Source organism: Benincasa hispida, chromosome 1 (assembly GCF_027475165.1).
Source record: "Benincasa hispida cultivar pf3 chromosome 1, pf3_genome.v1.1, whole genome shotgun sequence".
NCBI lineage: Eukaryota > Viridiplantae > Streptophyta > Magnoliopsida > Cucurbitales > Cucurbitaceae > Benincasa > Benincasa hispida.
In genome coordinates, this window is record NC_143478.1 from 50,346,119 (window position 1) to 50,371,562 (window position 25,444).

Below are 25,444 nucleotides of genomic sequence, written 5' to 3' on the forward strand. Positions count from 1 at the left end.
ATACATCATAAGCACAGTACCATTAGAGAGTTCCTCACTACTGGTGTAGTTAGCACTACAAGAAAAATGAGTTCTCCCGACACCTAAATCGAGCGTCGGGAGAAATAGTCTCTCTCGACGACGTAAGAAGCCCCCCGTCGGGAGTTCCGCCCCTCGGGAACTCCCAACGACTAAAATAGGCATCGGGAGTTCTCGGGAAACTCCCGACGACTCTCCCGACTCCTGTCGGGCGGTGTCGGGAGATGGGATCTGATATAAACCAGATCCCTTCTTCCCCATTTTCCCCATTCTTCCCTCTCTTCTAACCCTAACCCACCGCCCAACGCCCCCCCGCCGCCCAACCATTTTTTCCGGCCGTTCTCTCCCATTTTCCCCTCCTTCCCCATCAATCTACTCCCCCCACTCCTCTCCCTCGCGCGCCGGCCAAGTTTGTTCGGAGTATTCAAGAACTCGTCCCCTCTCCTGCCGCCGCCGCCCCTTCAACCGCCCGCCGTCGTCGCCGTCTCCTCCCTTCGTTCAGCAGCCGCCCGCCGCCGCCGCCGGTAATCTTCTCATTTTATTTTCTCTTGTATATTTATTTAAATCATTATTTTCTCTTGTATATTAATTTAATCATTATTGATCGATTAATTGAAAAATCATGATTTAAATAATTTATGCAAATTGTTATTGTGTTATTGTAGATGTTTCAATTAATCATTATTAATCGATTCCCATTTATTTTTTAATATGAATTAGTTTTACTTTCCAAATACCATTTTCAAAAGCTCCAAAAATTAAACCAAAACAAGATTCCCATGGATTGTGGATGTTTCAATTTCTGGATTGAGTTGTTATTGTTGTTGAATATGAATTAATTTATGGATTGAGTTGTTATTGTTGATTGTAGATGTTTCAATTTATGCAATTTTTTGTGGATTATGATTAATTTATAGCATGTTATTGTGGATTAATTTATAGCATATTATTGTGGATTATTTATAGCATGTTATTGTGGATTAATTTATAGCATGTTACTATGGATTAAGTTGTTATTGTGGATTGTGGATGTTTCAATTTATGCAACTTTTTGTGGATTGTGGATTAATTTATAGCATGTTATTGTGGATTGAATTGTTATTGTGGATTGTGGATGTTTCAATTTATGCAATTTTTTGGAGTATGAATGTTATTGTGGATTGTTTTTAATTAGCATTGTTTTTTATATAAGCCATGGATTGTGGATGTTTCAACTTACTTAATTTTGGACTTATTTTAGGGAAAAAACATCAATAACATTAGGGGCAAAAAAAGTCAAATCACGTATTATAAATTAGTTAAAATTTTAAATACTCCGAATAAACTTGAAAATTTTTAATCAAAGTTCATGCTTAATAAATACTTTGTACTTTGTCCTTTAATCTAGGTTATTGTTTTGGATTACAAGTTGGTCAGAAAAGATTTATTTTTAAGGATGAATAAAGAATGGATTAAAAATTAAGGAATAAGTTATTAGTGGAGTATAGAGAAGGAGTATCCCAATTTTTAGATATGGCAAAATTTCATGTTAATGATTCCGGATGAATAAGATGTCCATACAAGAATTGTATGAATTCAATTTGGGAAGATAGATATTGTGGAACGACATCTATTAACATATGGAATATCTCCCTCATATTGTGAATGAGTATATCATGGAGAGCCAGTAAACTTATCTAGAAGTTTTGAAAGTCATATAAGTCATTCAATACAGAATGTTGAAGTAGATAGTATAGAGAGTAATGTTGTCGAAGAAAATGAGATGTTGAATCTTATAAACAATTTACAAGTTCCAATGGAAAACGAAAATGAAAATGAAGGAAGGATTGAGAATGAAATGTCCTTTAATAGTCAAGAAAGAGATACCACGAACTTATTCGAGGATTTAATGACCAAAGCATGTAATGAATTATACCCTGGTTGTTTGCAATTTTTGTCCTTGAACTTTTTAATGAAGTTGATGCATATCAAAGTTCTCAACGGCTGGAGTAACAAATCGTTTGACATGTTGCTAGAATTGTTAAAAGCAGGGTTTCCAGTTGGTACCTCTATACCTACTTCCTTTTATGAAGCCAAGCAAAAATTGTGTGATTTTGGCCTAGGTTATGAGTCTATTCATGCATGCAAATATGATTGTGTATTGTATTGGAAAGAGTTTGTAGATTTGCAACAATGCCCCGTTTGTGGTGAACCTCGATACAAAGTTAATGATGGCAAGGGTAAAAAAATACCACATAAGGTATTGCGTCATTTTCCATTGATACCGAGATTAAAACGATTGTTTGTATCAAAAGAAGGCGCTTCTGACATGAGATGGCATAAAGATAAGCGAGTTGAAACGGAGGATGTATTGCGACATCCAGCTGATGCAGAGGGGTGGAAACATTTTGATCGTGAATTTCCTCATTTCGCTTTAGATCCCCGAAATGTTCGTTTGGGATTAGCTTCAGATGGTTTCAATCCGTTTGGAAATATGAGCTCTTCTTATAGTATATGGTATGTGGTGATAATTCCTTATAATTTGCCCCCTTGGAAATGCATGAAGAAAATAAACTTCTTCATGTCTTTGCTCATACCTGGTCCAAAATCTCCTGGAAAGGAAATTGATGTTTACTTGCAGCCGTTGATTGAAGAGTTGAAAGAGTTATGAACAATTGGTGTGCGGACTTATGATTCTGTTACCGGTGAGTTTTTTCAACTATATGCTACCTTATTATGGACGATTCATGACTTCCCTGCGTACGGTGACTTATCTAGGTGGAGTACAAAAGGTTATCAAGCATGTCCAATATGCAAAGAAGATAATTCGTCCTTCGGGATAAGAGGGAAAATATCATTTATAGGACATCGACATTATCTTCCAGAGAATCATAGTTGGTGTCGAAGTAGACAACATGATGGAAAAGTTGAACGTAGACCTCCACCAGTCGTAATGAATGGAGAAGAGATCTTACAACAAATAAATATGCTAAACTTTTATGTGCTTAGCAAATATCCATCGAAGCAAGATAAAAAAAAAGAAAACGAATTATAAACTGGACTAAGAAAAGTATTTTTTTTCAACTTCCATATTGGTCCAGACTATTGTTACGACATAAATTGGATGTAATGTATATTGAAAAAAAACATATGTGACAATTTGGTGGGCGCATTGTTAAATATTGAAGGAAAGACAAAGGATGCAACGAACGCTCGATTCGACTTACAAGATTTGAAGATAAGAAAGGACCTAACTTGATACAAGTCGATAACAGATTTGTAAAACCACACGTAGCATACACATTAACAAATGGTGAATGGATTTCGTTTTGTAAGTATTTGAAATCAGTGAAATTTCCTGATGGATTTGTATCTAACATATCACGATGTGTGAATAACAAAGATGGAAAAATATCGGGGCTGAAAACACACGACTGTCATGTGTTGCTTCACAGACTACTCCCCATTTGGTATTCAAGCATACCTACCGAAGAACGTATCCACTGCTATTATTGCATTGTGTACATTCTTTTGCGACTTATGTGCAAAGACAATATGTGTAAGTGATTTGAACAGACTACAAGCAGACATAATAGTCATACTTTGTAAGTTGGAGAAAATATTCCCACCTGCCTTTTTCGATGTAATGGTACACCTTGCAGTTCAATTACCATGTGAAACCAAAGTGGTAGGTCTAGTTAGTACAGTTGGATGTATCCTATTGAAAGAAGTTTATGAACATTAAAACAATTTGTACGGAACAAAGCACGTCCCGAGGGGTCTATAGTGAAAGCATATGCAATGAATGAATCATGGAACTTCTGCTCGTGATATCTAAGTGGGATTGGAACGAGATTCAATAGAAATGAACGAAATGATGATAACATTTCCGATCATGAGATATTTTGTGGATTTGAATTATTTAGGCAGAGGGTACGACCATTAGGGGTGTCAACTTTACGGACGCTATCAGTGGAGGAAAAGCGTATTGCACATTGGTACATTCTCAACAATTGTAAAGAAATAACAGACTATCGCAAGTACGTTTCAAACTTTTTCCTTTTCTAAATTCTAGGGTAACTCCTTTGATATAACATTTAAATGATCAATTTTGTAGGCAACATTTGAGGTTAATTCGTCGTGAAGCTCAAAGCGCCTCTGACTTATATATAAAACATCAACGCAAATTTCTCGATTGGTTCAGATCTAGGTATACATAGTCATTTTGTAGGCAACAGTTGAGAGATGATTCATTTTTCGTAGTCATTTTTAATGTATAATTAATTATTACGTTCTACAACGGCACGAGAGAGAAGATATCTCCGATGATTTCTTTTCACTTGCAATGGGGCCTTCGTCTGAGGTGCGCTCTTACAATGGATGCATTGTTGATGGTGTACAGTTTCACACTGTAGAGCGTGATAATTGTCGAGCTACACAAAATAGTGGAGTCCTAGTGGCTGGGGAGATTAGTGAGAACACAAATGTGAATAACAATTTCTACGGTGTTGTAGACAAAGTATTAGATTTCCAATATGCGAACAGAAGACGTGTTTTCTTGTTGAAGTGTAGATGGTTTGACACAGATAACAACAAAAGTAATAGAACACATGTGGATTTAGGATACAAATCGATCAATACATCACACTTTTGGTATGTTAATGAGTCTTTCATCTTTTCTATCCAAACACAACAAGTCTTTTACATTGATGGCATCAAATATGGTAGCAATTGGAAAATTGTTCAAGTTGTCCAAAATAAACGAATATAGGATGTACCAGAAGTGGATGATGTTGAAAACGCACAACTAGATTTACTAGAAATTGTTGGTGGAGTCCGAGTGGATGAAACCATTGAGGAGGTTACTTTATGCAGAGTTGACATTGATCCTACAGTTGTGGAAAGACCAATTATTGTACATGGCGATCATGACTTCATAAACGATGATGATGAAGAACGATGATCTCCCAATAACAATTCAAGTGCTGATGAATAATTTGAATTAGATTACGATGATGAGTAATGATGTATCTACTCAATTCTCTTTTTCTCTAGGTTACACGTATTTATTGTTAATTTAATATTGCTTTTTCTTTTTTGTGTTTGTATAGATATGATGTCAACCCTTAATAGGCAACAGGAGGCTGATGAAGAATTCCAGGAGATATATCTAGGCAACATAGTATCTTATGTGGGTGATACTTCAGGTTAGTATATTTTGAAATATATTCTGTTAACTGAAATACGTCATAAACTGTTTTAAAATTTTTATTCCTCAGATAGTAGCTCAGCATCCACTCGGAGGAAACGCAAGCATTCGCAGAACATCGAGTTGGAAAAATACGTCCAAAAACATGGCAGAATTACAATCGTGATAAATGAGGGGGAGAGAAACCGATATCTCAACATTTGGTACGATTTAGCAATGCGATCAGCGTCGCCGTGAGATATGCATTTCCAGTACGATGTCGTACTTTTGCTAAGGTTCCAAACGAGTTTATAAAATTAGCTAAGAGTCAATTATTGGTAAGTAATTATAAGTTTATTCTTTTAGAGTCGTGAACATCATCTATGCTAATTCTTCCTTCATTCTTTTGTAGCCTCATTTCGAACTTGATCTGTCTAGTCAACGACTTAACCGTTTTATAGAACATCAAATGCAAAACTCCTTCAAAGAATTTAGAGCAGATTTGCACAAACATTACAGGAAATGTGGAGATCCTCAGCAAGCACGTGCCAACTTGCCTAACTGGCTTAAAAATAGGCCAGAAGATTGGTACTTTTTGTGTGATCGCTTCGAAAGTGAAGCGTTTCAGGTTGAATATTTAGGGCGTGTATCATTTGCTGCATTTACTAATACATCACACTATTGACATTTATTTTTTTGTTGAAATGTAGGAAATGTCTGTGACGAACAGGAAAAATAGAGAGAAATTACCGTTCGACCACGTAAGTGGATCGAAGTCATTCCTACAAATTCAGGCAGAGTTACAGGCAAAGAAAGGTCGAGAAATAGAACGTGTTGACCTATTTAAGGAAACACACTCTAAAGGTGGCAAGTTCGTGAACGAGGTAGCTGAAAATGCACATGTAATATTTTTTGCTTTACTATCGTGTTGTTTTTCATTTCTAACTTTAGTCGCCCGTTCTTACCCATTTAATTAATATGTCTAGAATCAAATGTTGGAATTACAATCCAACCCCACTCTAGAAGGTTCTCGACCACTAACAAGAGATGAAATCTATAAGACGGTTTTGGGTAGACGACCCGGATATTCAAAAGGCCTAGGTTGGGGCCCTAAGCCTAAGTCAAGAAGGGGTAGCATTTCATCAAGCCCGTCATCTACTCAAGGAACGGAGAGGGGAATAGAGGAATTTGAGAGCCAATTTCGAACAGTCTCAGTCGAGGATTAAGGAACTTGAAGACGTTCATAAACAAATGAAAGAGGATCATGCAAGACAAATGGAAGAAATGAAAAAAATGATTGAAGACATGATACGATCACAGAGAGGAGACCCATCGAATTAGGTATGATTACTACATTATTTAGTTGTCTAATATGTTTCTATCCTGCAGTTATAGTAACAAAGTAGTTATGTCTTAAGTAGCTTTATGATACAGAATTGTTGGCTATCCTGCAATTATGATAGCCAAACAACTGGACTTTGATGTGTTTCTTGTTATTTTGTGTGTTTTTTATGTTCGGGAGGTTCCATGTTTGTCGTGGGGGGTGGGTAGAGTTTCATTACACTCGTCTTGTCGTTGAACTTGGAGTTCTTATGTGTTTATGAATGTTTACGAAGTTTAATGTGTTGGTGGGGAGGGGGAGGGGGTGAGGTTGAGATTGGGTTAAACCATTTTGGGGACAAAGTTTGAGTTTTATGTGTGTTGGTCCTTATTTACTCGTTTTGTGTGTTTTTAATGTTCAGGAGGTTCCATATTTGTCGTGGGAGATGGATAGAGTTTCATTACACTCGTCGTCATTGAACTTGGAGTTCTTGTGTGTTTATGAATGTTTACGAAGTTTAATGTTGTGGGGGGAGATTGGGTTAAACCAAAGTTTGAATTTTATGTGTGTCGATCCTTGTTTACTCATTTTGTGTGTTTTTTATATTCAGGATGTTCCATGTTTGTCGTGGGGGGTGGGTAGAGTTTCATTACACCCATCTTGTCGTTGAACTTGAAGTTCTTGTGTGTTTATGAATGTTTACAAAGTTTAGTGTGTGTGTGAAGGGGAGGGGGTTGAGATTGGGTTAAACCATTTTTGGGACAAAGTTTGAGTTTTATGTTTGTTGGTCCTTGTTTACTCGTTTTCTGTGTTTTTGATGTTCGGGAGGTTCCATGTTTGTCGTGAGGGGTGGGTAGAGTTTCATTACACCTGCCTTGTTGTTGAACTTGGAGTTCTTGTGTGTTTATGAATGTTTACGAAGTTTAATGTGTTGGAGGGGTTGAGATGATTGAGTTAAAACATTTTGGGGACAAAGTTTGAATTTTATGTGTTGGTCCTTGTTTACTCGTTTTGTGTTTTTTTTATGTTCGGGAGGTTCCATGTTTCTCATGGAGGGTGAGTAGAGTTTCATTACATTCGTATTGAAGTTTGAATGTGTTGTGGATGTTTACCGATTATGACATTTGAATGTTTTTGTTTTATTGTAGAATGTTGTTTGGAGATGAGCTGGGACAATTGTTGAAGATGTTGTGTTCCAGATGTGTTCTAGACGTTGTTTTCATTTTATTTCTTCTATGTATTTGTGATATGAATGTTTATGAAGTTCTAGTATCGACTTTGTTTTATCTGAGGATATTGTAATTTTTTATTTACTTGTTATAATATAGACTTCATTTTCGTTGTTTAATTATGTGAATCTTTATTTGGTTTATTATGTTTTACAAGTTATTCAGATCAAATTTTAAAAAATTACAAACGATAAATTAAAAATATTCGATAGACAATTTCAACTAATGAATGAACTTCCCACGCATATATTACTGTTTCGGGAGTTCTTGTAACTCCCGACACATTAAATAAAACTGTCGGGAGTTCCGGAACTCCGGACGCATGGAACAACCGTCGGGAGTTCGGAAACTCCCGACGCACTTTAAAACGACATTAGGAGTTAGTCGGGGAACTCACGACGCACATCTAGGGCGTTGGGAGTTCTAGAACTGCCGACGTCGTATATCAGGCATTAGTAGTTACTAGAACTCCCGACGCCCTAGATGTGCATCGGGAGTTCTCCGACTAACTCCCGACGTCGTTTTAAAGTGCGTTAGGAGTTTCTCTCCCGATGGGTTTCTCCCGACCAAACTCTCGACGGCTCTTTATTCGTCCGGAGAGGCTCTCCCAACGCATTTTCCACATTTTTCCGACGAATTATGACATCGGGAGAAGTCAGATTTCTTGTAGTGTAGAATAGATCACATACGAACTAATGAAAACTTGGCAGATCCTTTGACGAAAGTATTAGCCTTCAGAAAGGATGAGACTCATGTATATAGAAAGATGAATCATGTGTGAGGAAAACCCAACCTGTAGACTGGAGATCCCAAGGAACAGGTTCAACGGGTAATAACTGATCACAAGTGATATGAAGTGAATCATGCTAAAATGAATACATAGTTCCCTTCCTATGACCTAGAGTCTGAGCATGTTATCTTAAAGCGTAAGAAAGGTTGAACTTAGTTCTTAATGAGATCTATACTGGATGTCAAGTGGGGTACCTAGCTACAAGAGTACTTCAGATAGACTCATCTATGTGAATATGAAAGTGGGGCCGCTTCCTATGGAATTTTAGGTAAATTCTCTAAAGCATTCACTAAACTGGGATACACGTGTTAGGCCTTAAAGCACAGACTTTTAAACTACACCCTAATAATATTATGTGTGAGATGTTGTTAGAGTCAGAGTTCAAATCCAAGATTTATTATAGTATATTTTAAATCATCTTCACTATGTAAAGGTTCAAGTCACAAGACATCTTTACTTATGCACAGTATTGTATAGACTGATATTCTTGGATGAAAAAAGGTTTTCTTTTGTTTTAAATTTTAAAGTGGGGGATTATTAATGAAAATTTATTAAAAAAAAAAAAAGAAAAAGAAAAAAGAATCCCACTTAGGGTATTTTATCAATGGAAAGCCTCCTTATATACCCCACCTTTGCTTGTGGGTTTGGGACCCAAGGGATACCCATGTTTTAGAGGGGGTGAGGAGATAGGCAAATGTGGGTATGGTGGACATCTCACACGCGTGCATGCTGCCACTGCCTGTTCGACTAGTCGAGGCAAGTGTGTGTAGATTTTTTTTGCTGCAGTCATCCATCACACTTGTCAGTTCCCACTCTGTACGAAGGTTTATTTTCTCTTGTGCACACTGAAGGCCTATAAATGCCTTCAGTGTTTCAGATGGGAGACACAATAATCATTCATTCTCTTCTTCCCTCTACTACTTTCCCTTATTGTTTTCGAGCATAATCAATTTTAAAGAGGGATATCAAAATTTTGATCAATTCCGGTGTAGTTCTGATCGAGACAGAAGTTTTTTGGGCTGTTTTATCCTGGGGACAGCGTGACCTTATTCCAAACTACTTGCACAAAGAGCAGAACCGTGAAATGTCTTAAAGAGAGTGAGATCCACGACTTAGTCTACTTTCACCGTTTGTTCATTTTGTAGATTATGTTTCCGACAACCGTCGTTCGAGTCGTCCATTAGTTGTAGTCTTCTGTCCGTCGAAGGAACCCCCGCCAACAATAAATTATCCCCTATTCCCCGTAAAATTTATAAATAGAATCTTTAAACTAGAACTTCTCCACTGACATATAAATTAAATTATTTTACGCTTACAGATAAATGTCATAAAAAAAGCATATAAAAAATTTAAAATTTCAGTAGTTAAATAACTTCTACTAATAAAGATATAGAAAAAATAGAATTAATTATTATCATTTAATCACATCTTATAATTGGATATAAAAAATTTTACAATTTCAAAACGTGTTACAACCTCTTCCTTTCAATTTTTCTTCTACTCATTAATTTCCATAAACAATTTTTGGTTTTCTATACTTTTCTTTATTTGTTTTTCATTTTATTTTTTGGTATTCTATACTTTTCTTTATTTGTTTTTATTTTATTTTTTAGTTAACTTATTTTATTTTTTGGGTTAACTAACTTCTTAATTAGTTCAGTACATAGCTAACAATTTCAATTTTGATGAAGCAGTTGTTTTAACAATCTTCAAATTTGTGATAGGTCAATCAATTTTTTTTCAAAGCTAAATAATATACGAACCATTATTTTCCTCCATAATTGTAACTTTTCTTAATTATTAATTATAAAATTTTAATTTAAAATAAAAAACCACATACAATGCATGAATAGAATCTAATATTTTTAAATGCCCAAATGTAGTCCATATACTTGAAATCTTCGTCTTTTGACATCAATTTCTTTTCAAGATTAGTTAAATAGCAATAATTATTTTCATGCAAGAAAGAGAATGTGATTTCAAAATTTCTAAAAAGACTAATATAGTTTATTTATTTTTTCTTTTAAAAAAATTAACAATAAACTAACGTTACAAACTATTTTAAGATTTATAAAAAATTCATGATAATTTGAACATTTGAAAACCGTCAGTTACATAGACCAAAATAGTATTTTAAGCTACCATAATTATATTCCAGGTAAATTAGAAAACAGAAACCATGTAAGCTTACCATTAAACATTATCCTTTCTTTAAAATAAAAATGTCATCTCTTTTTAAGCTTTTCCATCAAAAGGGATAGGGAGAAAAATGTACATCCTCCTTTGAGTACAACGAGATTGGGACTAAACGGCATGTGGAATTGAGATTAAACTTCTAACCTCAAAGAATAGAATGCATGTCGATTACCAAAAAAAACCATAATAAAACATATTCTATCTCGAAAATTTTATAACGTTTAACTTTGATTTAACTTTGGCATACACATGTTTTATTCAAGAAAATGGCTACCAAAGAGAACTACTAAATATGGGGAAGAATAAATCTAAAAACGGAAGGGAATTCCATTGAAAGAAGAATGGAGTAGTTCCTGATATTTACAGGAAGCAACGGACAAAGTGAGTATTAGACTGTAAGAAAAGCCATGAATGTTAAAGGAGAGAAGAAATATGCCTTTACTTGGTAATTTGAAATCCTTGGCCTCCAAACTTCGAAATTATCATCATCATTGTGGTCATCATCTGTTCAATACCTGACCACTCTGAAAGATCAGCCATCCTATGTAGCGGGCAGCTTATTTAGATTTACCTGCCAAATAACGGCATAAGCAGGCTTTTTCAGAATTCTCCAGCTCAAACCAACGGTTACGCCAATCATACACCCATCGAGTTACTTGAGTTTGTGGCGAGCAAGATTGATGTTTATAAGAATAAAATTGTTCAACCAACAACAGATGTCCTATGAGTTTTCATCAAACTGACCTTCTCAGCTTCACCGTGGGATGGAGGATTTTGCTCGAAGTTGCGATATCATAAAACAGGCATGCAACCACTGCTGGAAAAAAAGTTATCTACAGCTAAAAGTGAAAGGAAAGAGATTATGAAAATAGTACAAAACACAATAATGTGAAATTCCATGACAAACACGAGCGGTTTGTGACTACCTTACTTATCTCAATAAGGGGGCATAGGGAGCAGGGCAGGGAGATACAGTGTTATCTGGTAACTGATTTATGAAATCAATCGTCACTTGCAAGCATGAATGAAGAATTTTCTTTTCTTTTCTAACAAGCTGGGTAGCGACTCTCTTCTTCGGGTTCAAATTACCATCAGCCAGCTGATCAAATAGACGGGTAAGCAGAAGTGAAGAGTGTAGAGAAAACATAAACAGTAGGCAAAAATTACCATAGACTCGTCTTCACTCAAGGTAGTTGGGTAGCCAGACAGTCGTCTCTTGAAATAGTCAGCAACTTGTTCCAACATTGCTCTTTCCATGCAGGGGCTCACCTACAAAGAAATGTTTCAACATAGGTGGATTGCCTATATTTTTTTATAAGTTAACAAGTACTCTCTAAAAATGTGTGAAAGAAAAGTGCAGAGATTGGGTTGGTGATCAATATATCATATAGGAGGCGTGCACACATCTGAATATTCCTTTTCTGTAATTAGTTTTGGTCTCCTTTTGTTTGGCCTTTTTTTTTTCTTATGTCCTTGTATCTTTTTCTTATTTATTAGTGGGAGCACAGTTTCTAACCCAAAAGAAACAACTAATGTTGTAGTACCAAGCAATTATCTTGTGAGATACATTGAGGTGCACAACCCACACTCACAAATATATAAAAATTGATAATAATAGTAAGTAAAAAATTAAAATTTGTATGCTAACGGTAATCTAGTTACCGAAGTTGAACATAATGAAACTGAGGGTTTAAAAAAGTATTTCTAAGTGCAAAAAAGGCACTTAGAAAATCAATACAAACGTGCCTTGATTATAGAGTTTTCCACTTATAGGTTCTACTAAAAATCCACAAGCCAAAATAGCCAAAATGCGTATAGTTTAACTTGCATAGTATTTGTATTATCAACTTCAAAGTCAGAGGTTCAATTCCTCCACCCTGCATATTGTGAAAAGAAAAGATTTTTTTTTATATCCGTAAGTGTCCGGGTCAACTTACGTGCACCTCAACTTATCTCATGAGACAACCCGCCCGACCCTACAACATTTGGGTGTCAAGGAAACTCGTAGGATATTAAATCCTACGTAGGTGGCCCCATGAATTGAACTCATGACCTCTTAGCCCTTTATTAAGGGGATGTTCTTTTCTTTACCACTAGGCCAACCCATGATGGCTTCAAAAGAAAAGAAAAGAAAATTCCAATCCTCAAACAAGCAAAAAGAATAAGCGGGGACAAGAAAAACTTACTGGACAGACTGGACCTTGAGAAGAAATAACAGACTGCATTTCTGAAGGATCAGTAACATAGCCAAGTCGAAGATAAGGAAGCATGTCTAAAACAGCTTCTTTCTCCTTTCCGGCATAAACCTGTGTTAGAAATAAAATTTCATGAAACAAAAGAAGTATAACCAAAAACCTTCATTTTTCTGTCAGTATTTTAAGTTCATACATAATAAACTTGTATTGATAATCTGCCATTTCTTTGAGCAACCATTCTTTTATCCTGATATTGAGGATCTTCAGTGTTCAAAGCTGCCTGAAAAACGGAGGACAAGAACATTACACGACATTAATTCAAAAGATCACTCAGGGAAAGAAAACAAAGCTTTACCTCAACTAATAAGCGGTCATAGGGATTATCTTCATCAACAAATCCATAATTCAGGAGTAATTTCGCATTAGGCTGTGGCCCACACCTGTTCTCAAGAGTTTGAACAAGAATAAAAATCTTGCTAAATCAATTAAAAATAGGCTGCACAAACAAAAACATTAACAGTTAACAGATCCTGTGAAAACAATCGCACAGTTTCAATCATGTAACAAACTTACCAAACAGCTATTGATTCCCCAGCCTTGTATGGACGATCAACCACTAGTTCCACAGCACCATCAACAGCAGTTAACATTGCCTTGCAATTGCTTCTATAAGCCAATAGCGGCGGACCAAGGGGAACCAAAGCAAATCTCCGAGCCAAACTTACTTTCTGAATTCAAAAAGCCTTCAGATAATTGATTTGGGAGCTTCTTAAGAACACAGAAAAGCTTAAAAGTAATGCTTTCTGAAGAAAATAAGTGAACTTTGGTATCTAGAAGAGCATGGCTACTAAAATGTATAATAAGAAAGACTTCTTAATTTAGTTATAGGCGAATGAAACTTGTAATTACAGAAAACAAATAGACATATCCTTGCCATAAACACAAGCACACTTTACCAAAGAAAATTGAATCAAGAACAGACATCTTGAAGTGGGAAAGCACTTAAATTCTTGTCCACGGTCATTTTAGAATGTTTCGGATAAAATTAGCAATTTTTGTATATCATGCAGCTACTCGATATCTCGTGAACAAATGAAACATAATTTCACGCATGAATCTTTGTCTAACCATTGAATTTAAAACAAATGCAGAAACAAATTAATAATCTCAACCAGTTTTTACAAAAAAAAAATTAGAAAGTATTAGGGGAAGAAGAAGAACATGAAGAGGAATGGTGAAACTAAACGGGTTTCAATTACCTGTAAATGCACCACACATGACTGAACTGCAACAAAGGCTTGCTTGAAAATCTCAAAGGAAAATGCTTCAGTTGGAATATCATATGGGTATTGCTGCAAATTTCCCAATAAAAATTAGTTTAAATGATCATCTGCTATACTCAACAAAAGCGGTTATTCTTCCTCCATCTAATGGTTCAATTACACAAGGGCATTTACCTGAAACAGAGAGCCAGCCATAAACCAGACAGTATCGAGCTCATTATACTCCTTCTTGATTCCTTCCGCCCTTTCAAGAACTTCTTTCTGATCCATCCAAGTATAAATATTAGGCAGGAATTTACCAACTCAGAATGAATAACTAGGTGAACTAGGCATACAATAATAACTTGCTTATCAATCTAGTTACCTTTGTTGGACTGCCTGAGAGGTAATCAAGTTCATCTTCTGACCATAGAAGAGGTGACTCTACAGCTAGCTGGCCCCTCCCACGTTGGCGATCAAGCTCTCTGATATAGGGGTACCAGAAAGACTTTTTTCCTTGTTTCTTCTCATACATCAAATACAAAGCTAAGCACGCCAACTCTGACAACTTATTGGTAGTTAACAATTCGGCTGCAAGAAAATCCAAACAGCCATTACAGATAAAGTTATTAAATCAAGTTTGCCTTCCAGCTTCTAAATTCACTGTAAATTTAGTTTATTATGGGGTAAAGAAAAATTCCACAAGGATCGAAGAGTAAAGTTGCAGCGCTAAAGAATTTAGGCCAATAAAGAAACATGAAGCAAGTCTTGAAACGATAGCAAAGATGCTTGATCTACAGTACAAAAAAGCAAAAACAGCATTATAGACTGAATCCACATGAAGCCTATAAACATTCCACTTCCAACACTGCTTCCAGCTACAAACCAACCAACATCATCAAACAGATTTTATTTCACTTGCTAGTCTCCAGTAGCGACTTTTAAACTTCCACATTAGTCGGAAGAACTAAATAGCAGCATGACATCACTAAAATGTTTTATGACAGAAGAAATCGTACCCACGGTCTCATTTCCTAGAACTCTCTCAAGCGTTACAACCAAGGAATTCGGAACCGAAAATGCAACATCACCCACCTGAAAAATCAACAACCCCATAAAAGCTTCACAATGAATCTATTGAACTGACAATTGGGAAAAAACAAAACAAAACAAAACAAAAACCACCCAGAAACAAAATCTCTAGAAATTCACCTCAAGATCTTCACTGGCAGCCACGTAATGTATAGGCCTATGATTCTTATCATGGGAAGTCTTTTCCTCAAGAACGACCTTGCAAGGAGGTAGCCCATTTTTGTGCATCCAAGCCTTCAAATCCCCAAACTCATCATCTTCCTTCTTAGTTACGGCTTCTCCAGCCTTGCCATCCTCCTTACGCGACCCGGCAACAAGAGTATCGGAGCTTGAAGCAGAACAAACATTCCGGCGACGAGTTGGCCTGAAAGAATTCGAAAAACGGGGAATTATCCGCGCAGAAACGGAAACTTTAGAAAGGAGGTGAAGGGGTCGGTGGGAGGAAGAAGAAAAGTAGGAGAGTGAGGGGGAAGGAAGACAAGTGTCGAGTAGGGGACAAAGTTCCATGGGAGGGTTGAGATTAAGCCCAATTTTAGGGTTTGAGGTGGATGAATGTACAGAGTGAAGAAGAGGAATTGATGGCTAGATATTTGTTTGCCTCTTCTCAATCTCAAATTTGTGATGTGATTTTTGGAATTGGAATTGGAATTGGAATTGAGTCCAGATGTTGGGATAATGAAAGAACTGCACAATAGTTGGAGGGAAAGGAAGACACACCACAATAAAACATAACCAAATTACTCTTCCTTTTTTTCTTCCTTCCCTAGAGATATTATTACCATTGAGATAGAAATGTTTTTATTTAGCAAAGATAGTGACATAACTTTTTTTTTTAGTACAATTCATGACATAAGATAACTTAATATCCAAAGATTCTCCCAAACGAAAAAAAAATCTTAATATTGTTTACGTTTTTTAGGCAACGATTAGGTAATTCACCTAATCGCATGTTCAATTTTTCTTACATATTAAAAAAAAAAAAAAAATCAACTCCTTTTTTTAAAGAAAAATAAATTATCATATGACACATTTTTGTTTGGTGCTGCCTCAACAAAAGTTAGATTTAAAAGTAACTTTCAAGTTAGAAGAAATGTCAATTTACAAATAAAATATCACGTTAGTATTAATATTTAGCATCGTATACTTCTAAGTTTTTAATAAATACTCACTTTTAATTGGTGTATGAATCGAGTTGGTTAGAATAATACTTTGAAAAGAATAGTTTCTTGCCCTTTTTTTTTAAGAAAGTACTAGATGACATGCACATTGATTGGGTCATGTGGTTAATCCTAATTTGTCCTATAACATATATAATTATTATATACAATAAACAGCAAAAATCAAATTATTCAAAAACGTTTTATGAGAATACTTCAAAGTTTAAATATTACAAAAACATGACTTGTTTTTTTAACGCCAAACACTTTTTTTTAGAGTGTATTGTTTTCTTTATTTTAGTTACACTACAAAATTTATACCTAATACTTTTAGGGCCTGTTTGGATCATAGATATAGTTTTATGAGTATAGATATTAAATATCTAGATTTAATATCTAAATTTTAAATGTCTGAGATAATTATTGTTCGTGTTTGGATATGCAGGATAATTAATGTAATGTAATTACCTTAAAAAAATAATTAATGTAATTAAATATGTGTATTCAATTTATCCCAAGGCGGGGAGTTGAACGTATGGAGGAGTTTCGTCATATTTCTTGTTGCAATATTGTGTATAAGTGTATCTCGAGGATCTTAATTGAGAGATTGTGGTTGTGGTTGTCTGCTTTCATCAGTGGTAACCAGTCTACGTTTGTTCCAGGTAGGTCGATTTTCGAAAACATATTATTGTGTCAGGAGCTTGTGGGGGGCTATAAGGAGGGCAGAGGGAAGTCGCGTTGTGTGTTAAAGGTATACCTTCAAAAGGCGTATGATTTGGTAAATTGGGATTTTCTGTTTGGTGTGTTGCTGGCTATAGGTACGCCCCTTCAGTTTGTTAGTTGGGTGAGGGCTTGTGTTACTTCTCCTATGTTCTCTGTGATGGTTAATAGTTCCCCTTTAGGGATTTTTTCCTGGTAGGAAAGGATTGAGGTAGGGGGATCCGTCTCCTTTTTTGTTTTTGATGGTGATGGAGGTCTTGTCTAGATTGTTGAATAATCCTCCTGTGTGATTTAGGTTCCATGATCGGTGTGAGCGTGTGGGCCTGACTCTTTTGATTTTTGCAAACGATTTGATGATTTTCTGTGCAGCTGAGAGAGTTTCTTTGGAGTTTGTGAGGCAGGTCTTGGCAGATTTTACAAGGTTGTCTGGGTTAGTTGCTAATATTGGAAAGAGTTCCATGTTTGTTGCGGGTGTGGAGTCTGGGGAGGCGGAGGAACTAGCTGCATTTATGGGTTTCTCTCTTGGTTCGCTACCTGTTAGGTACCTGGGTTTACCTTTATTGGCGGGTCGGTTGAGGGTTGGGGATTGTGCTCCTTTGATTCAGAGGATTACAGCTCGTATTAGAAGCTAGGCAGCGCAGTCTCTCTCCTTTGCTAGGAGGTTACAGCTTGTTAGGTCTGTCTTACAATCCTTTCAAGTGTTTTGGTGTAGCATCTTCATGTTGCCTGCATGTGTAACTCATGAGGTTGATCGTCTATTACGTAGTTATTTATGGAAGGGTAGTGCAGTGAGTCAGGGTGGTACAGGGGTGGCGTGGGATGAGGTGTGCTTGCCATTGGGCGAGAGGGGTTGGGTGTGAAGCATGTGGCATATTGGAACCAAGCTGCTATTTATAAAGCTGCTCTGGCTTCTCTTAATTAAATCAGGTTCATTATGGGTGGCGTGGGTGGAGGCTTATGTTTTGCGTGGACGGTCTTTGTGGGCTGTTTGGAGTGAACTTGGGAGGTCTTGGTACTTGAGGGCTATCTTGCGAAATAGAGATAGATTCAAGCATTTGGTTCGTTTGATGGTTGGCGATGGTCGGTCTTGTTTTGTTTGGTGGGATCCTTGACTGCCGGGAGGTGCGATTTTGGATTCATATGGGTCTATGGTAGTTTATGATGCAAGGAGTAGTTTGGAGGCGCAGTTGTCGGAATTCATGGATGGTGAGGTAGGTTAGAGTTGACCTACAATGTCTTGGGAGCTTATTGAGATCTGGGGTCTTATTCAGGCAATGGGGCCTAGGGTGAGGGGGGAAGATTATTGGGATAGGTGTCGGATGCGAGTAGTCGGTTTTCTATCTCTAGTGCGTGGGAGAGTTTGCGTCCTCGTCATCGTAGGGTGTCTTGGGCTAGTATTTTATGGGCGGGGGTGGTATTCCGCGTCATTCCTTCTGTGCGTTGTTAGTTGTGAGGGATATGCGGGATTGGTTGAGGAGTTGGGGTGTGTTGGTTTTTTGGCCCTTAATATAAAATTAATTAATTAATCAATGTTTTGATGATAACAAACTTAATTTTTAATTACTGAAAATCTTAGTGTTTTAATATTTCCATAGCGTAGAGCTCGAAACAACGATTCCAACACCTCTTGAATCACTCAAATCGGAGCTAAAACGAAGACGATATGACCAAAACAATTCTATAGAGAAAATACTGTGGTGGATGACGTGGCATAACCAGACCATTTGCATGTAGACATGTGGCAGCATATTGGTTGAATAGTGGATCATTAAAAGATTAATATATGATGAACTTTTGATTTTTGGATTGATTTAAAATTTTTTTAAAAAAAATTGAAATTTAAAAGAAATTTAAAATTATTTTATGTTTGTGTCTAAGGGCTAATTTTATTTTTGGACTGACTTTAAAAAGAAAATGAATTAAAAGGAAAATAAATTTAATATTATTTTATGTTTGTGTCTAACGGCTAGTTTTTGACACATTGTATGTTTTTTTATTTTTTGGATTAATTTTAAAAAGAAAAGGAATTTAATATTATATTTTATTTGTATCTAACGATTAGTTTAGTTTAAAATCTCCACCATTGATTTTTCTTTTCTAAAATCCAATGGTCCAAATTAATTGTGGTTTCTAAAAATTTTTCCATCTCTATATAAACCATCTTCCTCTCCAAATTTTAAACTAACAAATTTTACATTTCATAATCCTCCAAAACTCAAAAGTTTCATTGTTGCTCTCTCTAAGTTCTAATTTTTTTTCTTTTCATCTTATTCTTGAGAGAGTGTTATTGTATTGTGAGGATAAATTTGTTGAGTGCTTAAACTTGTAAATCCACTCTAGTGAGAGTTGTATTGTGTTCTTCAAAAATTCCAACATTTGTAACAGTTTGATCTTAAACCGTGGAAATGATCTGGTTTGCTCTTGAACTCGTAAAATGACCGGTGGTGTAACGGTTGGACTCTAATCCTTGGAAAGAGTAGGAAAGATTTTATTCAAATTCCCAAGAGACACTTGGGGAGTGGAATAGGTCGAGTTTGACCGAACCACTATAAAAATTACGGTGTCTTCTTCTCTAATTCTTTCCTTTTTATTTTTGCAATTAATTTAAGTAATTTATTGTATGTTTTAGTTTGTTCTTATTTATTTGCTAAATTTTGATAGAATTAAATTATCACATTTTTTTTCATCTTATTTGTTGCATAAATTGAATTTTTCTTATTATTTATAAAAAGTGTATTAATTAGTTTAATTGGGTTAATTTAGAAAAAAAATGTGTTTAATTAAGCCCTATTCACCTCTCTAGGGTTGTCATATCGATCCAACAATTGGTATCAGAGCAGGTTGCTCTTCTTGAAATATTTATTTATTGATAAACTTAATTGTTTTTTAGCTATGGCAACTTTAGGTTTTATCCCTTTTACCGATAGTCAATCTATTACAAAGTCTCCTTTCTTTAATGATGCTAACTATAGTTATTGGAAAAATATAATGAGATTTTTCTTGTTTTCTATTGATTATGATTTATGGGATATTGTTGAGGAAGGTTTTAAAATTCCAACAAAAGATGTTGATGGTATTAGCACTATAAAACCTAAGGAAGAATGATCAATAAATGGAAAGAAAGCATGCTCTTTAAATGCCAAAACTGTTAATAGCTTATTTTGTGTTTTGAATGAAGTTGAGTATAATAGAGTATCTATTTGCAAAACCGCTAAAGAGATATGGGATAAATTAGAAATTACTCATGAAGGAACTAGTCAAGTAAAAGAAACAAAGATTGACATGTTAGTTCATCAATATGAAATGAAGCTATTTCCGATATGTTTATTAGATTTACTAACATTATCAATGCTTTAGAAGGACTTGGGAAAAAGTACTCAAATCTTGAGAAGATAAAGAAGCTATTGTGGTCTTTGCCTAAAGTCACCGCCATTCAAGAGGCAACGGATCTCAAATCTCTCTCCATTGATGAACTCATGGGCTCATTGTTGACGCATGAGATAAAGATCAAGAAAAACATGGAGGATGAGAAGAAAAAGAAAGAAAATAGTATAGCTTTAAAGACCATCTCTTTAAAAGTTGACTCCCAAGATAAAGATGACCTTGATAAAGATGATGTTGCCTATCTTTCACGTAAGTATAAGAACTTCATCAAGAGAAAGAAGCAATTCAAGAAGCATCTCTCCAACCAAAAAGAGTCAAAAGAGTAAAAAGAGCAAAAAGGATGAGGTAATATGTTATGAATGCAAAAAGTTGGGTCATATTAGAACCGATTGTTCTTTTCTCAAATCATCCAAGAAATCCAAGAAGAAAGCAAAGAAAGTTACTTGGAATGATAACGATGAAAGCGAAAGTGGGAATGATAATGAAGAAGTGACCAATTTTTGTTTCATGGCTCATAGTAACAAAGAGGATGAACAAAATGATGAGATAACTCTAGAACCTCTTTCTTATAATGAATTGTTCGAAGCTTTTGAAAATATGCAAAATGATTTAGAAAAACGTAGTTCTAAGTATATTGTGCTTAAAAAGAATTACAATGTTTTATCTAGTAAAAATAAGTCTTTACTTGAAGAAATTGTTTGCTTAAAAGAGAATGAGCATGATGCTATGCATATTGATGAAATGAATATCTCTGTGACAAGCATGCTTTTGATTGTGATGAGAAAAATGTCTTGCTTGACAAAGTTAAATTTCTTGAGCATGATAGTTGTGAAAAAAATAATTTGATTAAATTACTCAAAGAAAAGGAATTTAGTGCTTTGCAAGAACTTGATAAGGCTAAAGAATCTATTAAAAAGTTGACAATAGGTGCTCAAAGATTAGACAAGATAATTGAAGTAGGCAAGCCTTTTGGTGATAAAAGAGGTTTAGGCTATATTGATGAATGTTCTACTCCTTCAAGTTCTAAAACTATCTTTGTTAAAGCATCTCATAATATGCCTAAGGTTGTGTCTAAGCATGTTAAATCTAACTTTGTGCCTATATGTCATTATTGTGGTGTTGAAGGCCATATTAGACCTAAGTGTTTTAAATTGAAATATGCTCATACTACTTCTCCAAGAAGAAATTTTTCTCAAAGGGCAAAGTTTCACAATGCTCCAAGGAATAATTTCTCCAAGAAAAGTAGAGTGCATAAATTTGTTGTAAGAGATAAATCTTTGCATAATGTTGTTTGTTTCTCATGTGGCAAGTTTGGACATACAACTTATTCTTGTTACTTGTCTAAATCCAATGCCTTAAATGTCTATGCAAAAATGAAATGGATTCCCAAGTTTGTCAATGCTAACCTTCTAGGACCCAAACAAGTGTGGGTACCAAAGAATCAAACTTGAATATTTGTGTTTGTAGGTTTGTTTGAAATCCTCTAAGAAAAACAAGTGGTACTTGGATAGTGGTTGCTCGAGGCACATGACGGGAGACCCATCCAAGTTTGTCTCTCTCTCCAAAAAGGATGGAGGTCTTGTAACCTTTGGTGACAACAAGAAAGGTAAAATAATTGGTAAAGGTAGTACAGGTAATGAATCTTCTATTTTAATTGAAAATGTACTTTTGATTGATAGTTTGAAGCATGATTTACTTAGTATCAGTCAATTGTGTGATAAAGGCTTTAGAGTTGCGTTTGATAAAAAGAATTGCATCATTGAAAATGCTAGTGATAGAAAAGTTATATTTGTTGGAAATAGAGATGAAAATGTTTATACTATTGATTTGAATGATTGTCCTATTAATGATAAATGTTTATCGGCTTTACATAATGATTCTTGGTTATGGCATAGAAGACTAGGACATGCTAGCATGCACTTAATTTCAAATATTTCCAAGAATTCTTTGGTTAGAGGTCTTCCCAAATTTAAATTTGAAAAAGACAAAGTTTGTGATGCTTGTCAAATGGGTAAGCAAACTAAGTCCTCTTTCAAATCTAAAAATGTAATCTCTACAACTAGACCCCTTCAACTATTACACATGGACTTATTTTACCCTTCTAGAATTGCTAGTTTTGGAGGGAACTATTATGTCTTTGTGATAGTTGATGATTTTTCAAGATTTACTTGGGTTTTGATGCTAAAACATAAGGATGATGCTTTGAAAAGCTTTTCTAGTTTTGCAAAAAGAGTTCAAAATGAAAAAGGTTTTTTAATTTCTAAAATTAGGAGTGATCATGGAGGAGAATTTGATAGCAATGCGTTTGAAACTTTTTGTGAAGAAAATGGTTTTTCTCATAATTTCTCTGCTCCAAGAACTCCTCAACAAAACGGTGTAGTTGAAAGGAAAAATCGTACTTTGCAAGAATTTGCTTGATCAATATTGCATGAGTATGGTTTACCTACATACTTTTGGGCGGAAGCCGTTAACACCGCTTGTTATGTTTTAAATAGAGTTTTAATTAGACCTTCCTTGGATAAAACTCCTTATGAACTTTGGCATAACAAAATTCTAAATATTGGGTATTTCAAATTTTTTATTGCAAATATTTTATTTTGAATAACAAAGAAAAACTTGAAAATTTTGATTCTAAGACGGATGTTGGTATTTTCCTTGGCTATTCCTCTACTAGTAAAGCTTGTAGAGTTTTCAATAGAATAACTTTAGTAATTGAGGAATCTATGCATGTAGTATTTGATGAATCTTGCAATGTTATTTCTAATGAGCCTATTTATAGTGATGTTTTATAATGAAATTTTGGAGATTTACTTGTTAGTGACAAAGGCAAGGAAATTGTTTCAAGTAAGCAAGAGGTGAGCTTAATCGAAAAGAACGAAGTTGGTTCTTCATCCATGCCTAAAGAGTAGAGGTATGCTCTTTCCCATCCCAAAGAATTAATTCTTGGTGATCCCGAACAAGGTGTGAAAACTCGTTCATCTCTTAATATGTTTAATAATCTTGCTTTTGTTTCTCAAATTGAACCAAAAAGTTTTAAAGATGCCGAAAATGATGAATTTTAGATTTTAGTTATGCAAGAAGAATTAAATCAATTTGAAAGGAATAAAGTTTGGGAGTTAGTCCCTAGGCCCTCTCATGCTTCTATAATTGGAACTAAATGGGTCTTTAGAAATAAAATGGATGAAAATGGAAATATCATTAGAAATAAAGCTAGACTTGTAGCTCAAGGTTATTGTCAAGAGGAATGAATAGATTATGAAGAAATTTTTACACCCGTTGCTAGATTAGAAGCTATTAGAATGTTGCTTGCTTTTGCTTCTTATACGAATTTCATTTTGTATCAAATGGATGTGAAAAATGCATTTTTAAATGGTTATATCATGAATGAAGTTTATGTAGAACAACCTCCGGGGTTTGAAAGTTTTGATTTTCCAAATCACGTCTATAAGTTGAAAAAGACTCTTTATGGCTTAAAACAAGCTCCAAGAGCTTGGTATGATAGACTTAGTAATTTCTTGCTTGAGAATGGATTTAAAATGGGTAAAATTGATACTACTCTTTTTATTAAGACTAAAGAAAATGACATGCTTTTAATACAAATATATGTGGATGATATTATTTTTTGTTCTACTAATCCATCTTTGTGTGAAGAATTTTCTAAGTGTATGCATGGTGAATTTGAGATGAGTATGATGGGAGAACTTAGCTTCTTCCTTGGACTCCAAATCAAACAACTCAATGATGGTATTTTCATAAGTCAGGAAAAATACACAAGGGATTTGCTCAAAATGTTCAAATTCAATCACTAAGCTTGACAAGGATGAAAAAGGTAAGTGTGTGGATATAAAAACTTATGGAGGTATGATTGGATCTTTATTTTATTTAACCACTAGTAGACCCGATATTATGTTTAGTGTATGTCTTTGTGCTAGATTTCAATCTTGTCCTAAGGAATCACATTTACATGTCGTTAAAAGAATTTTTAAATATTTGTTTGGTACTATTGATTTAGGTTTATGGTATCCTAGAAATGTTGAATTTAATTTGGTAGGATATTCCGATGCGAATTTTGCGGGTAGTTTACTTGACCATAAGAGTACTAGTGGGACTTGTCAATTTCTTGGTAGTTCCTTAGTTTCTTGGTTATAGTAAAAAGCAAAATTCAGTTTTCCTTATCCACTACCGAAGCGGAATATATTGCAGTTGCTAGTTGTTGTGCTCAAATTCTTTGGATGAAATAAACTCTTTGTGATTTTGGATTAAAGTTTGATAATGTGCCTATATTTTGTGATAATACTAGTGCTATTAATTTGACTAAAAATCCTATACATCATTCTAAGACTAAACATATTGATATTAGGCATCACTTTATTAGAGAGCATGTGTAAAATGATAATATTACTCTTGAATTGTAGGCTCTAATAATCAATTAGCGGATATTTTTACCAAGCCTTTGAATGAAGAAAACTTTTGCAAAAATAGGTTTGAGCTCGGTATTATTCGATGTGATGCCTCTTGATTTTATAATTCTACTTATTAAATCTTTTAGAAGACATTTTAATTCTACTTATTAAATCTTTTAGAAGACATTTTGATAGGGGGAGATATGGAAAGCATGTGTTAATATTCTTAGAGGGAGTTGTGCTAAATTTATGTTCATGTTTTTAAGGGAAACATTTATATAGTTCTAAATTTTTGTTAATTATTCTTTTTGATGATTCCAAAGAGGGAGAAGTTTAAGAAAAATATGCTATAAATTTGTTATGATTTTGATTGTATTAATTAGGGGAAGAATTTATTATTATTATTATTATTTAGTGAATTTCAAGAATGTTCTTTATGGTGATATGTTGAATTTTATTATGTGCTACATGGTTTACATGTATTTCAAGCTATTTTTCTTGAATGGTTTG

At 34.9% G+C, this 25,444-nt stretch overlaps 2 protein-coding genes and 1 pseudogene across 9 annotated transcripts; 2 read left to right on the forward strand and 1 right to left on the reverse strand.

The window, feature by feature from the left end:
* The first annotated feature begins 1,780 nt into the window (after window positions 1-1,780).
* Window positions 1,781-3,052, forward strand: LOC150038521 (uncharacterized; annotated as a pseudogene).
* A 7,853-nt stretch (window positions 3,053-10,905) lies between these two features.
* LOC120086201 (Rubisco methyltransferase family protein) lies at window positions 10,906-16,041 on the reverse strand. Of its 8 annotated transcripts, none has more exons than XR_016528573.1 (13): window positions 15,391-16,041; window positions 15,198-15,273; window positions 14,564-14,769; window positions 14,374-14,460; window positions 14,176-14,268; window positions 13,490-13,644; window positions 13,272-13,356; window positions 13,110-13,196; window positions 12,908-13,027; window positions 11,889-11,990; window positions 11,653-11,820; window positions 11,466-11,554; window positions 10,906-11,292 (listed from the first exon to the last, which is right to left on the reverse strand). XR_016528573.1 is itself a non-coding variant. In XM_090312179.1 (12 exons), exons 1-11 carry the CDS (start codon window positions 15,775-15,777, stop codon window positions 11,653-11,655), a joined length of 1,566 nt encoding a protein of 521 aa, XP_090168305.1. In that variant the 5' UTR covers window positions 15,778-16,041; the 3' UTR covers window positions 11,383-11,554. The 8 variants fall into 8 exon arrangements, 4 of the variants coding, with proteins under 4 accessions (XP_090168305.1, XP_090168303.1, XP_090168301.1 ...); XR_016528570.1 differs by having other exon boundaries at window positions 11,466-11,560; XR_016528572.1 differs by having other exon boundaries at window positions 11,648-11,820.
* A 921-nt stretch (window positions 16,042-16,962) lies between these two features.
* Window positions 16,963-18,259, forward strand: LOC150038522 (uncharacterized). The gene is made up of 4 exons (XM_090313456.1): window positions 16,963-17,089; window positions 17,246-17,342; window positions 17,443-17,765; window positions 18,075-18,259. Exons 1-4 carry the CDS (start codon window positions 16,963-16,965, stop codon window positions 18,257-18,259), a joined length of 732 nt encoding a protein of 243 aa, XP_090169582.1.
* Window positions 18,260-25,444: the final 7,185 nt, after the last annotated feature.

Excerpts from the sequence above, each read along its gene's own strand:
- LOC120086201 (XM_090312179.1), bottom strand. The coding sequence starts at position 15,777 with ATGGAACTTTGTCCCCTACTCGACACTTGTCTTCCTTCCCCCTCACTC. Across the intron at positions 15,274-15,390 it reads CTGCCAGTGAAGATCTTGAG|GTGGGTGATGTTGCATTTTC; the intron begins GTGAATTTCTAG and ends TTGATTTTTCAG. Across the intron at positions 14,269-14,373 it reads TGGCTGGCTCTCTGTTTCAG|CAATACCCATATGATATTCC; the intron begins GTAAATGCCCTT and ends GGAAATTTGCAG.
- LOC150038522 (XM_090313456.1), top strand. The coding sequence starts at position 16,963 with ATGGAGGAGTTTCGTCATATTTCTTGTTGCAATATTGTGTATAAGTGT. Across the intron at positions 17,090-17,245 it reads CCAGTCTACGTTTGTTCCAG|GTACGCCCCTTCAGTTTGTT; the intron begins GTAGGTCGATTT and ends TGCTGGCTATAG. Across the intron at positions 17,766-18,074 it reads GATTCAGAGGATTACAGCTC|GTTCATTATGGGTGGCGTGG; the intron begins GTATTAGAAGCT and ends TAATTAAATCAG.